The sequence below is a fragment of the Miscanthus floridulus genome, chromosome 1 (assembly GCF_019320115.1).
Source record: "Miscanthus floridulus cultivar M001 chromosome 1, ASM1932011v1, whole genome shotgun sequence".
Classification (NCBI taxonomy): domain Eukaryota; kingdom Viridiplantae; phylum Streptophyta; class Magnoliopsida; order Poales; family Poaceae; genus Miscanthus; species Miscanthus floridulus.
This window is the reverse complement of record NC_089580.1, coordinates 155,506,709-155,520,174: the sequence shown is the minus strand read 5'-3', so window position 1 is coordinate 155,520,174 and position 13,466 is coordinate 155,506,709. Positions and strand designations below refer to the sequence as shown.

General features: G+C 48.3%; 1 protein-coding gene across 4 annotated transcripts; it reads left to right on the top strand.

The window, feature by feature from the left end:
- Positions 1–4,065: 4,065 nt before the first annotated feature.
- LOC136544657 (uncharacterized) lies at positions 4,066–12,800 on the top strand. Of its 4 annotated transcripts, XR_010780812.1 has the most exons (3): positions 4,066–6,694; positions 9,411–10,210; positions 10,326–10,656. XR_010780812.1 is itself a non-coding variant. In XM_066536749.1 (2 exons), exon 1 carries the CDS (start codon positions 4,066–4,068, stop codon positions 6,667–6,669), a length of 2,604 nt encoding a protein of 867 aa, XP_066392846.1. In that variant the 3' UTR covers positions 6,670–6,694; positions 12,669–12,800. The 4 variants fall into 4 exon arrangements, 3 of the variants coding, with proteins under 3 accessions (XP_066392846.1, XP_066392838.1, XP_066392848.1); XM_066536749.1 differs by lacking the exons at positions 9,411–10,210; positions 10,326–10,656 and adding an exon at positions 12,669–12,800; XM_066536741.1 differs by lacking the exon at positions 9,411–10,210.
- The last annotated feature ends 666 nt before the right edge of the window (positions 12,801–13,466 follow it).

Sequence of the window (13,466 nt, the reverse complement as noted above, 5' to 3'; positions counted from 1 at the left end):
TATCCTGTTGCAAATTGATAAACAAAGGGTTAGAGTATTCAAATTAACAATATTCAAATTAACATTATGTAGCATTGCAAAATTTGAACTACTTGTTATGCAATAGGAACACAATATGAAAGCACATGTATATATTTAAAGTAACATTAACAGACATATTAAACAACTTCACTAGGAAAATAAGCAACTTCTATGTATTCAAACGGACACAAACGTCATTGAAGCTAGGAGGTTCATCAAACCATTCCAAATCGCCGTATCACGCACTACTAAGTACCGACACTTAAAAACTAGTATCTACACTGACAACCTTTACTACTATAAACTAACTAAATAATAAATACATAATCAATCCCTAAACCCAAAGGCCTAACTAACAGTAACCTAAACCCTAACTACCTAACCAAACCTTAACTATACTACAACACACAACCTAAACCCTAAAAACTACCTACCTAAATAAATAAATTCACTAACCTAACTATACTAAATCACTAACCCTAACTATCCTAAATCACTAACCCTAACTAAAATAACATTCATAATAACAAGAAATCGAGAGAGAGCTACCTTGATATGAGCCAAAGGAGAGGAGGCGGCGCTGGCAGGCGAGGCGGCGGCGGCTGGCGCAGGCGAGGAGGCGCTGGGCTAGTAGGCGGCAGCGCTGGCAGGGGCTGGGCGGGCGGAGGCGCAGGCAGGGGCTGGGCGGGTGGGGGCGCAGGCGAGGCGAGGCGGCACTAGGCGGGCGGGTGCGTAGGCGGCGGCATTCGAGGGCGAGGGTGAGCGCAGTGGGGTGTCGCGCGGGCTTTTAATTGGGCCTTGCCGTGCCACCAGCGATGGCGCGTCACAACCGCGCCAAGATGGGTGGCGCGGCAGACCCTGCCATGACGACGCCACGTCATCCTCCCATTGCGCCACCATGCATGGAGCGGGACAGGCGTTTTGCCGCGCCATGGCAATAGGTGCGGCCAAAAGTGTTGGTTTTGGAGAGAGAGAAAAACAAACAGTGTTAGATTTAAAATTAGTTTACAAAAAAGTGTTAAAAAATTCCATGTCGCCATGTTTTGGACAGCTCCTTCGGCCTCATCCCCCGCCCCTTCCTCCCTACCATGCGGTCATGCCGGCCTCGCTCACAGGGCTACAACGGTGCCTGCAGGAGCCGCTCTCGCGTGGCCCTGCAACGTGCTAATCAGCAAACGATCACGAGTTTTAAGGCCCTATTTGGTTTCCATAAGTCAGGTGACTGAAAATCAGTGACTTATAAGTCATGCCTGTTTGGTTGTAGATGACTTATAAGTTCATGCCTGTTAAGTGAAAGGTGTGGGCCCCACGCGGAAAATGGTGGCTTATAAGTTTTAAGCAGGGGTGAACCAGCTTATTTCTTATAAGCAGAGGTGACTTATAAGTTGGTGGTGTTTGACAAAATTAGTCACTTATTTCACTTTTTAACTTATAAGTAGGTGACTTATTTGAAACCAAACAGGCCCTAAATGCGAACCATCGTTTACATTTTTTTAGCATTTACTCTCTTTTCTATTTTTTGTGCTCTGATCAATGCAAGATCCCTATAGCCCATGACGGACCTTGACGAGGAACCTTCCTTGGTGGACAATCGTCTCCCTTTGATCGCAGTTCATCGTGAAGGCCCCGTTCGTTCGGAGGAATTCTGAAGGAATCTGGAGAAATTTGTGAGAGGAAAACACTGTTACGGATGCAAAAAAAGAAGCGGATTAATCTGGATTTAAAAACACGCGAACGAGGCCGAAGAAGTTACCAATGTCAAGCGTCCACTTGTCTGTCTACCACTGTCCTCCCGCATGTGGCCATGGTGGAGGATCTCTCTTTCATCCATGGGAATGGAGGCCCTCCATAGCTTGATTTAAAGTTTCTTCCTCCGCCACTACAAATTGCAACAAAGTCGAAGATGGTGCAAGCGATACTAGTACTGGTGAAGCCAGAGGGAAAAAAAAAGGGGCCACGCCCACAAGTTACCAGTACGTACGTACGTGCTACTAGTAGGGTACTAGCACTAGTACCTCGCTTCTTGATCTGGCGTTGCATCTACCGAAGCCAATCGAGGAGCATACCGGGCCGTTCCGCAGCTAATGAGACGGTGGGCCTTGTATTCTTGTAGCAACGGCTTGGAGCGCCCGGCGCGGTCTCTGTCGCGTTGTCACCTGCAGGCGGACCACTGGATCAGGCCACGGTTGGCGCTTGGGCTCTGCTCGACCGGCGGCCCCAGAAAAGCCGGAAGCGGCCCGTGTCGGGGCTCGGGCCGCGTTCTCGGATGTGCGTCAACGACTGTGGCGGGCGGAGGCGCACGTCAGTGAGTCGCCAAGAAACTTTCCGTACGATGCTGCTGCCGCCGCCGCGCGCGGCGCCGTGTGCAGGTGCGGCCGTGCAGTGCAGCGTCAAGAAATCAGGCTCCACGTCCGCTGTGGATAAGAAGAGGACAGGTCCGCGTCCGTCCATACCCGGTGCGACGAACCCAAACGTGCAGATGCAGCGCAGCGCCGGAAGCAGCGTTCCTTAAATTTCCAGCGTCTCCAGTGGACCAATCCGATCGTGGCCGTGGCATATGCCGCTTTGCTATTTGCTTGCACGCCAACGCCGATGCGCTGGCGGACGTAGACCATCCGGTGGCCGGTGGCCCGTGCCCGTGGCACATTTATCCCCACGCATGGCCTGGATGGTGGACAAGGACATGTCAGTTTATTTTCTGTCATTGTGCGGACGTAGTCGCCTGTTTGTTGTTCCGCTGCACAGCAGCATTCAAATTCGCGTCTGGCTTTCTGGAAACTTGTTTACATCACCTCCAAATTCTAAGTTTTTTCACTCTCTCTCCATCACATTAATTTTTAGCCGCTTGCATGGAGTATTAAATGTAGATAAAAAAAAACTAATTACACAGTTTAATTGGAAATCACGAGATGAATCTTTTGAGCCTAGTTGGTCCACGATTGGACAATATTTACCAAATAAGACGAAAGTGGTCCTATTCATGAGGTTAAAAAAACTTTCAATCTAAACAAGCCCCAAGAGGATATAAAGAGCTTCCGAGGTAGCTTGCAGGGTCAGACGAAAGTGTTACAGTAGTCAAAATTCAAAAAATTTTGGATTATGTAGCTTGCAGGAAAAGGGAGTGCTAGCATGATTACAAAAAGCAACTTGTCTGCTCCCCATACGCGAGTTGACTGTTGGCGCTAAATCCTTGATCCATTCCGCATCAACAGTTCTCGACCCCTTCCCCAAGCTTCCGATGTCGAATTCGAGTTCTAGAGAAACGTCACAAACTGCATCTCCGTTCGCTTCGTGTTCTTGAGCCCTTGCAAAAAAGAGGCAACGCCCTTTAATTTCCCCACCATTGTTAGAGACTTGGAGTCACGGGATTCCCCTTCATTTCTCCTTTCTTTCTTTCCTCGGGATCAGTGACCCTCTCTGAGTCTGAGCTGGCGCCACCATGAACTCCGTATACCATGGTACTCCGTATTACTGAGGACGGCAACGGTAAAGCGTCAATCCACGTGCTTTCAGCTCTAAAGCCAGTCAAGATCCAACCAACAGTGTACTGTATTACGGAGGACCAAGTCAGTCCAAATATAATCTTTAATTCAGACAGGAAAAATGAATTATATGCGGAAAATGATACTCATGGTGCAATAACCAACTGAATGAAGCGTAAACATGCTGTCATCTTACTTCTCTGTATTTTGATTAAGTCAATATATGCCTAGCACTAAAGTCCAAACCAATAGTTTTTATAAATAGGTGCGTGTTTAGTTCGTGAATTTTGAAAATTTGACTATCGTAGTACTTTCGTTTTTATTTGGCAATTAGTGTTCAATCATGGATTAATTAGGCTCAAAACGTTCTTCTCGCAATTTTCTACCAAACTGTGCAATTAGTTTTTTTTCCGTCTACATTTAATGCTTCATGCGCATATCGTAAGATTCGATATGATGGCTACTGTAGCACTTTTTTGGAAATATTTTGAGAACTAAACAAGCACCGGATCTTATTAAATATTCATGAAAACTAGCGGCTCGCAGAAAGGCCAAGTATACCATGAAGTACAAGAAGAGCCGCGAGGCCACGCGCCTCGAGTCCAACGGCGACGGCGGCTCGCAGAAAGGCGGTGGCGATGTGCCGCCGAGCATCCAGCTGGACATCATGGAGCACCGTGGCGCCGCCGCCGCCGGGGCCGGCGGCGGGCTCGGCACCGGAGGTCCCGGCTCGGCGTCCTTCTTCGAGCCGTGGCCCGAGCCGACGCCGGGCAGCGGGAGCGGCCACGGCAGCTCCGGAAGGGCCGGCGGGCGGGAGCCGCCCGAGAAGCGGCTCACGCTGTTCGCGCTCCGGCTCGCCGTTCTCGAGAAAGCGGCGAGCGGGCTCGGGAAGCTCGACTTCGTGTGGGCCACCGTCGTGCTCCTCGGCGGGTTCGCGAGCACGCTCTGCATCACCGACTTCTGGTGCGTCACCGTGATCCTCGTCGGCGGGGGCGCGCGCGTCTTCAGCCACAGCCACGAGCTGGAGTGGCAGCACCACGCCACGCAGACCTCCACCGCGGGCGGCGCGTTGCGCTCCAGCTCCCGCTTCTTCCGCCACATCATTCGCGCCATCGTCGATCCGGCTGCCGCGGCCGCCGGCGGCGGCGGCGGCGGCGGCGGGCGCGACGACGACGCGCGAGCCAGGGCCGCGCTGTTCCAGCGCCAGATCGTCTCCTTCATGAGGCAGCGCGCCTGGCACGCGCCGGACGTGTCGCTGCTCCCCCACACCGGCTGGGTCTTCGTGTCCAGGAAGGTCGGCAGGCTGCTCAACTGGCTGCAGGTGCTCTCCTCGCTCGCCTGCGTCGCGCTCTCGGTGATGCGCCTCTGGAAGCACGACTTCGGCGACCCCGACGACAGCCGCAACATGAGGCCGGCGCTCCTGCTCTTCTACACGCTGGCGCTCGTGGAGGCGTTGCTCTTCCTGTTCGAGAAGGCGTACTGGACGTGGAAGGTCTCCGTCTGCAAGCTGCTCCACCAGGTGAGCGATGAGTGCGAGCTGGGCGCGTACGGGCTCGTCTCCCTCAAGCGCTTCTTCTATGACGCCTACTCGCGGTGCATCGCTGGGAGCATCTTCGACGGCATCAAGATGGACCTCGTCACCTTCGCGGAGGAGCTCATCCTCTCGGACTTCCTCGACGAGCAGCTCATCGGCGTGCGCATCCTGCAGCAGTTCGCCAACAGCGAGCGCTCCGCGAGCGACACGCTGCGCAAGGTCGGCACCACCCCGAGGTCCATCGAGCGGCTCGTCGAGATGCTCAACTGGAAGCGCCCCGAAGAGGAGGAGGTGCGATGGTGCGCCGCCGAGATCGTGTCCAAGCTCGCCGGCAAGCGTCAGAACGCGCTCCGGGTGTCCGGCATCCCTGGCGCCATCGAGTCCGTCACGTCCCTGCTCTACACCGGCAGGGGTCCGCCCGTGTCCGGAATGCACCCGCAGCTGCCCGGTGCTCCCGCCGACGACAAGCACGGGGCCTCACCGGCGAGCCGCGGCTACGACCACCTGCCGTTCAACCTGCTGGGCCTGCTCATCCTCAAGAGGCTCGCCAGGGACCATGACAACTGCGGCAAGATCGGGAACGCGCGAGGCCTGCTCGCCAAGGTCATCAACTTCACGCAGGCGTCGCCGGTTCTCCTCCAGAACCCGCACGTGACCGACTCGCAGGTGAGCGCCGTGAAGCGCGCGCTCAAGGTGGTCAAGATGCTCGTGTCCACGACGGGGAACACGGGGAAGGCGCTGCGGGAGAGCGTCGCGGAGAACGTGTTCACGGTGAGCAACCTGCGCGACATACTGCGGTACGGGCAGCAGCACAGGGAGCTGCAGAAGCTTGCCACGGACGTACTGACTGGGCTGGCCATGGACGACAGCGGCAAGGAGGCCATCGTGGCCACCGGAGGCGTCGTCAAGCTGCTGCTGTCGATGTTCTTCAATTCCCAAGAGACGGAACTCGGCTGCGAGGCCGGCGAAGCGCTGGCGATGCTGGTGCTGGAGAGCGAGGCCGGCTGCGCGGCGATACTCAAGCGCGCCGACGTGATGGACCAGCTCGTGTCGGCGTTGCAGGACGGCGACGCACGGCGCCTGAACGCGGCGCGGGTGCTGCGGAACCTGTGCGCGTACTCGGGGCAACAGCAGAGGGAGCGGCTGCGCGTGGTGACCAGGGCCCTGCCGGCGGTGCTGAAGGCCACCATGGTGGACAGAGATAAAATACTCGAGGTGTCCGTCGGCCTGACGACGGAGATCTTCAAGTTCATCGACGGCGAGCAGTTTGCCGCCGAGCTGCGCGGCGCCGGCGTGGCGGACGAACGGGCATACGTGGAGCGGCTGGCGAGCATCCTGCGGCAGTACAGGTATCCGGAGATCAGGGTCCCGCGAATGCGACGGTTCGTGGTGCAGCAGGTCATCTGGCTGGTGACGAATTCGGGCGGCCGCGGCGATGACGGCGGCGGGTACGTTGAGCTCCTCAGGGAGGTGGGCATGCAGCGGCTGCTAGAGTCTATCGCCGACACCACGTCGGAGCTGGAGTGCTACCACGTTTTCTCAGGAAGCGTGGGCATCAGCATGCACCGTGAGAGCTTCTCCGACATCGTGGACTCCGCGCTGGAGCTGATCGCCGGCAGGCGGCAGCGGTGATGGACCCCGAGCTCAAGACTGAAAGGTAATGCATAAAGTGTGCACTCATTTTTCCGTTTCTTTTACATCCAAATTCACAGAGTGTAAAAAGAATCTAAATAAGTATGAAAATTACAAGGGACACCGTAGAATTTAAAGATTTGTACAGAGAGACTCGCGTGCCATGCCAAAACGAGGATGGTTTCTAATAAATACAATAGTTCCACATACAGCTCACAACAATTCTTTCAATTTGTACAATTACATAAGGGAGTTGCTATATTTCAGGTGTCTAAATGTTTACAAAATTTAAGAAATTAATCTTATACAATTAACTAGTATAATTAAAAAAATAACTCAAAGAGATAATTCACATTTTTTTCTATAACCAAACAATAAAATAATTGCATGTTACCAGATGAACAACAAAAAATCAGACACTTGAGATATAGAAGAAGTGATTAGATAAAGTCCTACCTATTTACTAATGGATTTGTGGCCTTAGACTTGTTCTTCTTGATCATAGATGAATCCCTTCTTCGCAAGTGTTGAGAGCATTTTGTAAGTCTTCTTCTCATGAGGAAGGCATGACCTCCATCCTCTCCCCCTTCATTGCTTGAATCTTCACTTGAGCTTGATGAAGGGATGGCAATATTCTTGGCCTTTTTCTTAGTCTTCTTTCTTGTCTTAACCACAAAGGCAAGATCTTTAAGCGTGGATGCCTCTTTTGTTTCTCCATGGACTGACATATCATGGGCCTTAATCTTGTTTACAAGCTGATACACCTCCAATTTATCGAGGTCCTTCTCATGGAGACCGGAAACCACGATGTCATACTTGTGCTTGTGGAGAGTAATGAGTATCTTCCGGTTGATTTCTCCGGTTGTGAGCTGCACAAGACAAGAGAGTTTATCTCCTCTATAAGAACATTTAAGTTAGTATACATGTATTGCAAAGTTCTTTTGGGGGCATCTTGAAAGAGTCAAGCTTGGTCTTAAGCACATGATATCGGTCATTGAGAATGGCGGTGATGCCTTCGCTGATGTTGATGAGCACTTGCCAAACATCATGGGCCAAGTCCCAACTAGGATCCTATCGAAGGCTTATTGCTGATCTATGTCTTCAAAGGTAGCATTCTTAGCACGAGCTTTCAACTTGTTTTGCTCGGCATTCATGGGTGTGTCGAACACGGTGGAAGCCACTCTCCAAATGTCAGGGGATGGACTTCAAGGTAAGCCAACATTGGGAGTTTCGAATAAAGAAAGTCCCTCCCCTTGAACTTGGGCGGTGTGTTCCCTCTCGGAGCCATTGCTCGTGTTCGTGAAGTCTAGATGAAGCAAGGAGGCTGTGATACCAATTATAAGGATCAAATGGTCCAAGAGAGAGAGTGTGTGTGAATTAGACTCTAAAATTAAATAAACAACCTTAACTTATGCTGAATCTATCCTTCAAGCACCTTGATACCTAAGTTCTTCTACAAAATCAATCTAAGAAGTTCTAATCAAGTCCTTAGAAAGTTTCACACAAAGTGTAGGTCCTTGAGAACAAAAAGCAATCCGAGGGTAAGCATTTTATCATGCTATTCTAGTTATCACTTAAAGGAACTTGCACCAAACAAGAAAGACAAGAAGTGATGCAAAAACCAAAGAGAGGCAAAGATACAATCAAAAAATTTTGTGTGGCGTCAGATTGTTGCCACAATCTCCTAGTCCACATGGGAGCACCAAAGAGTCACCTAGCCAAGACGAAGAAGATGCAGGGAACCAGGGGAACCAAACACACCCCAAGACTTGGTTACGCTCTACTCCACCATTGAATACCCCATCTCCACTCAGAAATGGTGGGTTTCAAACCATTAACACCAATTGGATGTTAGATTTAATGTGGGTATGACCCATATTTTATTTAATAATTAAATCAAATAAATTCTAAGGCCATATTTGATGCTTGGTGCAATAAAATGGTGGATTGAATGTAGTTGATGGCTAAACTTGTAACGGTCATAGTTATGGCTGCGGCTACTAGTAACTCCCATGATTATGGTAGAGGTTACTAGTAATTGATGGACGCTTCATGATGCTTCATGACGTCCAGGTTCATCCTCTACACTTCATCTTCTACCTTCCGTGCTTATAAAAAGGAGCGCTTACCTTCAGTTGTGCGGATGAGACACAACACCTCCAACACCACTGTTCTTCTATTGAGTTGCTACCGAGTTTCCCCGTCCCAATCCTCTACGCGCACGGAGTGTTGGGAGAGCAGGCCTTTAAAACCACCATCCGCATAGCAACACCTGCTCGGGTGTGTGTGCGATTAGGTTTTTAGGGAGCATCTCTATGACTGCTCGCTTCTTCCTGGTTATTGCCGACATCTTCTTCTTCCTCCTCGGATTGTCTACTTCTTGATGGACGTTCGAGGGATTACACTACGAACATCGTCCTGCATCGACTGTGGTCCGCGACATCGAGCAACATAATATGTTGACTAGTGCGCATGGAGCCACCGGTGCCTTGAGTATGGGTTCCTCCGTTGGGTATACTTCTAATCTTACTGTCTCTATGTTCAGTAAGGTTTTTGTGCTCTTAAACATGATCAGTATGTTCATCATAGTTGTCACTAGTAGTTCACACGTGCACATATTTGTTGTCATGAATTTACTATTTTTTTGGATTAAATTAAACATGAAAATGCCTAAATTCCTAACAATCCAAAAACCTGATATTAGTCAATTTTTTGTTTGTGGTTTTGCTGCTGTACTGAAGCCCAATGATTTTGATGGCACAAATTACAAGAGATGGCGTGCTAAGTTGGTCCTATGGTTGACTGCTATGAACTGCTATCACGACGCATAGGGGAAGCCCGAACAACTTGCTTCAGAGGATGAGCAAAAGTTCATGGCGGTCGATAACCTATTTCGAGGAGCTGTGATTAGTGCACTTCATAGCAAATACAAGGACAATTACATCATATGCTCGATAGACAAAGAGTTATGAGATGCACTTGATGCTCAATTCAATGTTTCCGATGCTGGTAGTGAGCTGTATGACTACAAAATGGTTGATAACCGTTCAGTAGTGGAACAGGCTCATGAGATACAGGCGCAGGCAAAGAAACTTGAATAGTTTCCTTGTGTGTTGTCTGACAAGTTTGTGGCCAGCGGTATAATCGCTAAGCTGCAACCTTCTTGGAAGGATTTTGCTACTTCTCTGAAACACAAGAGATAAGAATTTAGTGTTGCTGAGCTTATTGGGTCTCTTAATGTTAAGGAGGGGGCAATAGCAAAAGACATATGTGGAAAAGGACTTGAGTCTTCTGCTACCAATATGGTACAGAGGAAAAACAACAATGCATCTCATAATAATAAGAAGAAGAACAAGCAAGAGAACAACTCGAAGGCAAATCAAATAACCACTTTTAAGAAGAAAACAAAGAACAAAAAAGGTGGTTGTTTTGTTTGCGGGAGCGATGAGCACTGGGCAAGTACGTGCCCAGACTGCAAATTCAAGCAAGAAGAGAAAGCTACAAACATGGTTGTTAGCGAGGCTGAAGGAGGAACATCTAGGTACAAAAATTCATTACCTACTGTTCTTTCAGTCTGTCATTCACCTGAGTGGTGGATGGATACTGGGGCTAACAAAAATGTGTGTGTTGATGCTATTTTGTTTTCTTCTTATTAGGCTGGCGGGACTGGAGCCTTGCTGATGGGAAACGAGTCCCATGCGCGTGTTCTTGGTGTTGGTATGGTCATTCTGAAGTTCACTTCGGAAAAGACGGTGCTGTTGAAGAACATGCAACATGTCCCCTCCATCATAAAGAATCTAGTTAGCATCTCTCAACTGTGTCGAGATGGTTATAAAATTGTCTTTGAGGATAACAAATATGTACTATTGAAGTATGGAACATTTGTTGGTAAATGTTATGATTACGGAGGCTTGTTCCGCTTATCGTTGCATGATGATGTGTGTAATAAGGTTGTGAACAATGCTATTATCAACGATGAGTCAAATATTTGGCATTCACGACTTTGTCATGTTAATTTTGGTTGTCTATCGTGGCTAGCAAATCTGAAGTTAATCCCCAAATTTAACTTAGTCAATGGTTCTAAGTGCCATATATGTGTGCAATCTAAGCAGTCTCACAAGCCTCACAAGGCTACGGAACTTGATGCCATTAGAACTAAATTGGCACAAGAGAGGGGGAAAAGGACATAGCTGGTAACACGATGGCCAGGGCCGCTCTGTTAGCGCCTTGCTAATCTTTCGCCTGCTCCTCCTGCTTTGCCTATCCCATCCTTGCCTCGCTCGAGGGCCTTCTACAGCGGTCCTCCTTCAGCAAAGGCCAGCAAGTGGTTAGCTTAGTCGATCCTCTGGTGCATCTGAGCCATCGTCGGGATGGCCCAGGTCAAGGAAGACAGCGAATAGAGTAAACAAAGGTAAGCAAAGCAAGAGGGTCAAGAGGACGAGACTTATCTTGGTTTTTATTGTTGGAGAGGTAGGTCGGCGAGGGAGGTCGGTAGGCGGTAAAGGAGACGAGGGTCCCGATCTTCCGTCAGGTTCAAGATAAACAACGATTTGGTCGGAGAGCGACACACCGATCCGGCTTCAGATCACAAAGACCCAAACCCTGCAACCTTAGCACAACATCTTCTCTGGTTATCAACCATGTCACAATCCAGTTGACCTCGCGAAGAAGGCTAATCTCTGCTGCGAATCGAAGAACACAAGCAAGAACAAGATAAAAAGCAACTCAATTAAAGTGACAATTGCAGATGAATGATTAAGCACTGTTCAATGACAGATTGATCTAAAACAAAACCCAAAACCTAATGTAGATGGTGGCTACTGATTATATAGCCTAAGGGGCGTCCAAGGATCCCTCTTCATGTCCTAAAGGTGTCCCAACACGTTACAAGGCCCAACGGCCCAAAAGACGATGACGCAGCGCCGTGATAGATTCTGGATGTCAACTTGTTTCGACGATTCCCGTTGATTCCGAAGAGGTTTTGATGTGAAACCACTTGGATTGGCTTCCTTATCAAATTAGCTTTCCATCCATATGTGGATCATCGAAAACGGAGTTTGGATGCGTCCTGGGCGTCTGTTTTATTGTAGACTGGTCCTGACTGCCGAGGCAGACTCGAACTCGGATTGGACTGGGCCTCTGGCTTGGCTTGGACATCCTTGCTGGCCTCCTAAGGTGGTGGCCAAGGAGGAGGACGTCCAAGGCCATCTCTTAGGTGTTCTCCATCTTCTTGGGGCGTGCTCCAACTTGGGCCTGGGTCCCAAGGATGTCTAACAAGCCCAAGGAAACGTTGTTGGTAGTAGCCAACATTGCTCTCCTTCTTGAAATTTAACATGTTTCTTTATAACAAAATTAGGGAAACTCGACATGACAAGATTATAGCAATTGGAATCATTTGGTTGATCATACTTTTGCGCAATATTAGGAGATTTCAGAGTTGAACAAATATAGACACGATGCACCATATACTCTCCTTTACAATTATATTTTCCAATAAAATGATATATATAAGTAGACAACCATGGCAATTCAACACATTTAAGTTTCTCTTCTAAACTACTAAGAGCATATAAAGTATCAAACTCAATATAACCCAAAGTATTTGAAGAATACAATAATTTCTTTTCTTTTTTTTCGGTAGCAATGGGAAGCAAACGTTTATGTTCAGCATAAGTAATTAGTCCCAAAACATAGAAAACTGAAGCATCATCAACTAATTCATCTTTATCACAAGGAACATCAAGCAAATTATCATGGGACAAAGATAAATCAAGAGAGGGTTCCACTAACAATTGCTCTATGATAGCATGGTTTGTGAAAAAATTTAGTACATTAAGACAATTTTCACCTTCCGTGAGTGTAGCACCATGGGCATTACCTATGTTCTCAGTAGGAGTAATAGATGCATTGTGAAGTGATGGTTCTGAATTTGCATATGAGGTTGTGAGCTCCTCATTTTCTTCCATGTCATCCTCTTACTTATGGATATTATCCTGCAGAAGGTTAGTCATAGCAAGAGGAATAACAACAGATTCTTCCTCCAAATGGTGCACCTCATCATATGAAATCAAAACAGGAGGTGGATTAACAAAGGTTTCTCGCATAAGAAGTTTTATATCATTCCAAGTTTGAGGTTTATCAGAAGGATCTAAAGACTCCCACCAAGATAAAGCAGAATGTCGTAAAACACTAGCTGCATTTTTTACCTTCCTCCTTGGACACATAAAGCGAGTAGCAAATATGTTGTCGATGACAATTTCCCACTCCATGTACTCATCAGCACCTATACCATCATAAGTCGGTGGATACGAACAACCTGGCATTGTTAGAAGATAGCAAAAGACAATACAAAAATATTATCCCTATCAAATGACTACGTGGTTGCAGTGGTGTCACTTTTGACAACAAGTGGAAGCGTCTTACCAAGCTCTTACAAAGTTCTTACCAATGCAAGCAGTGAACGGTACAACCGATGGCTGGTTCATGATACCTATGAGGTAGTGGTACCGAGATTGCAAGGACCTTTTTTTGTACTGATCTGAAGTATATATGTGGAGCTTGGGAGGCACAAAAAAAACAAATATATATATGTGGCACACAAGTCAGTGACAGACAGCAATATTGAATAAATGTCCAGAGCACTTGCCCTAGTTGCTGGCCTATACGTGTTCCTATCACCAGTTGTGATAAACAAGAGAGAAAACAAGGATGAAAGAAAATAAGTATTAAAGGTAGCAACGGATATGAACAAGGCAAAAGGTACCACAAACAATAGAGCTATTGAGTGTTCCTTATGT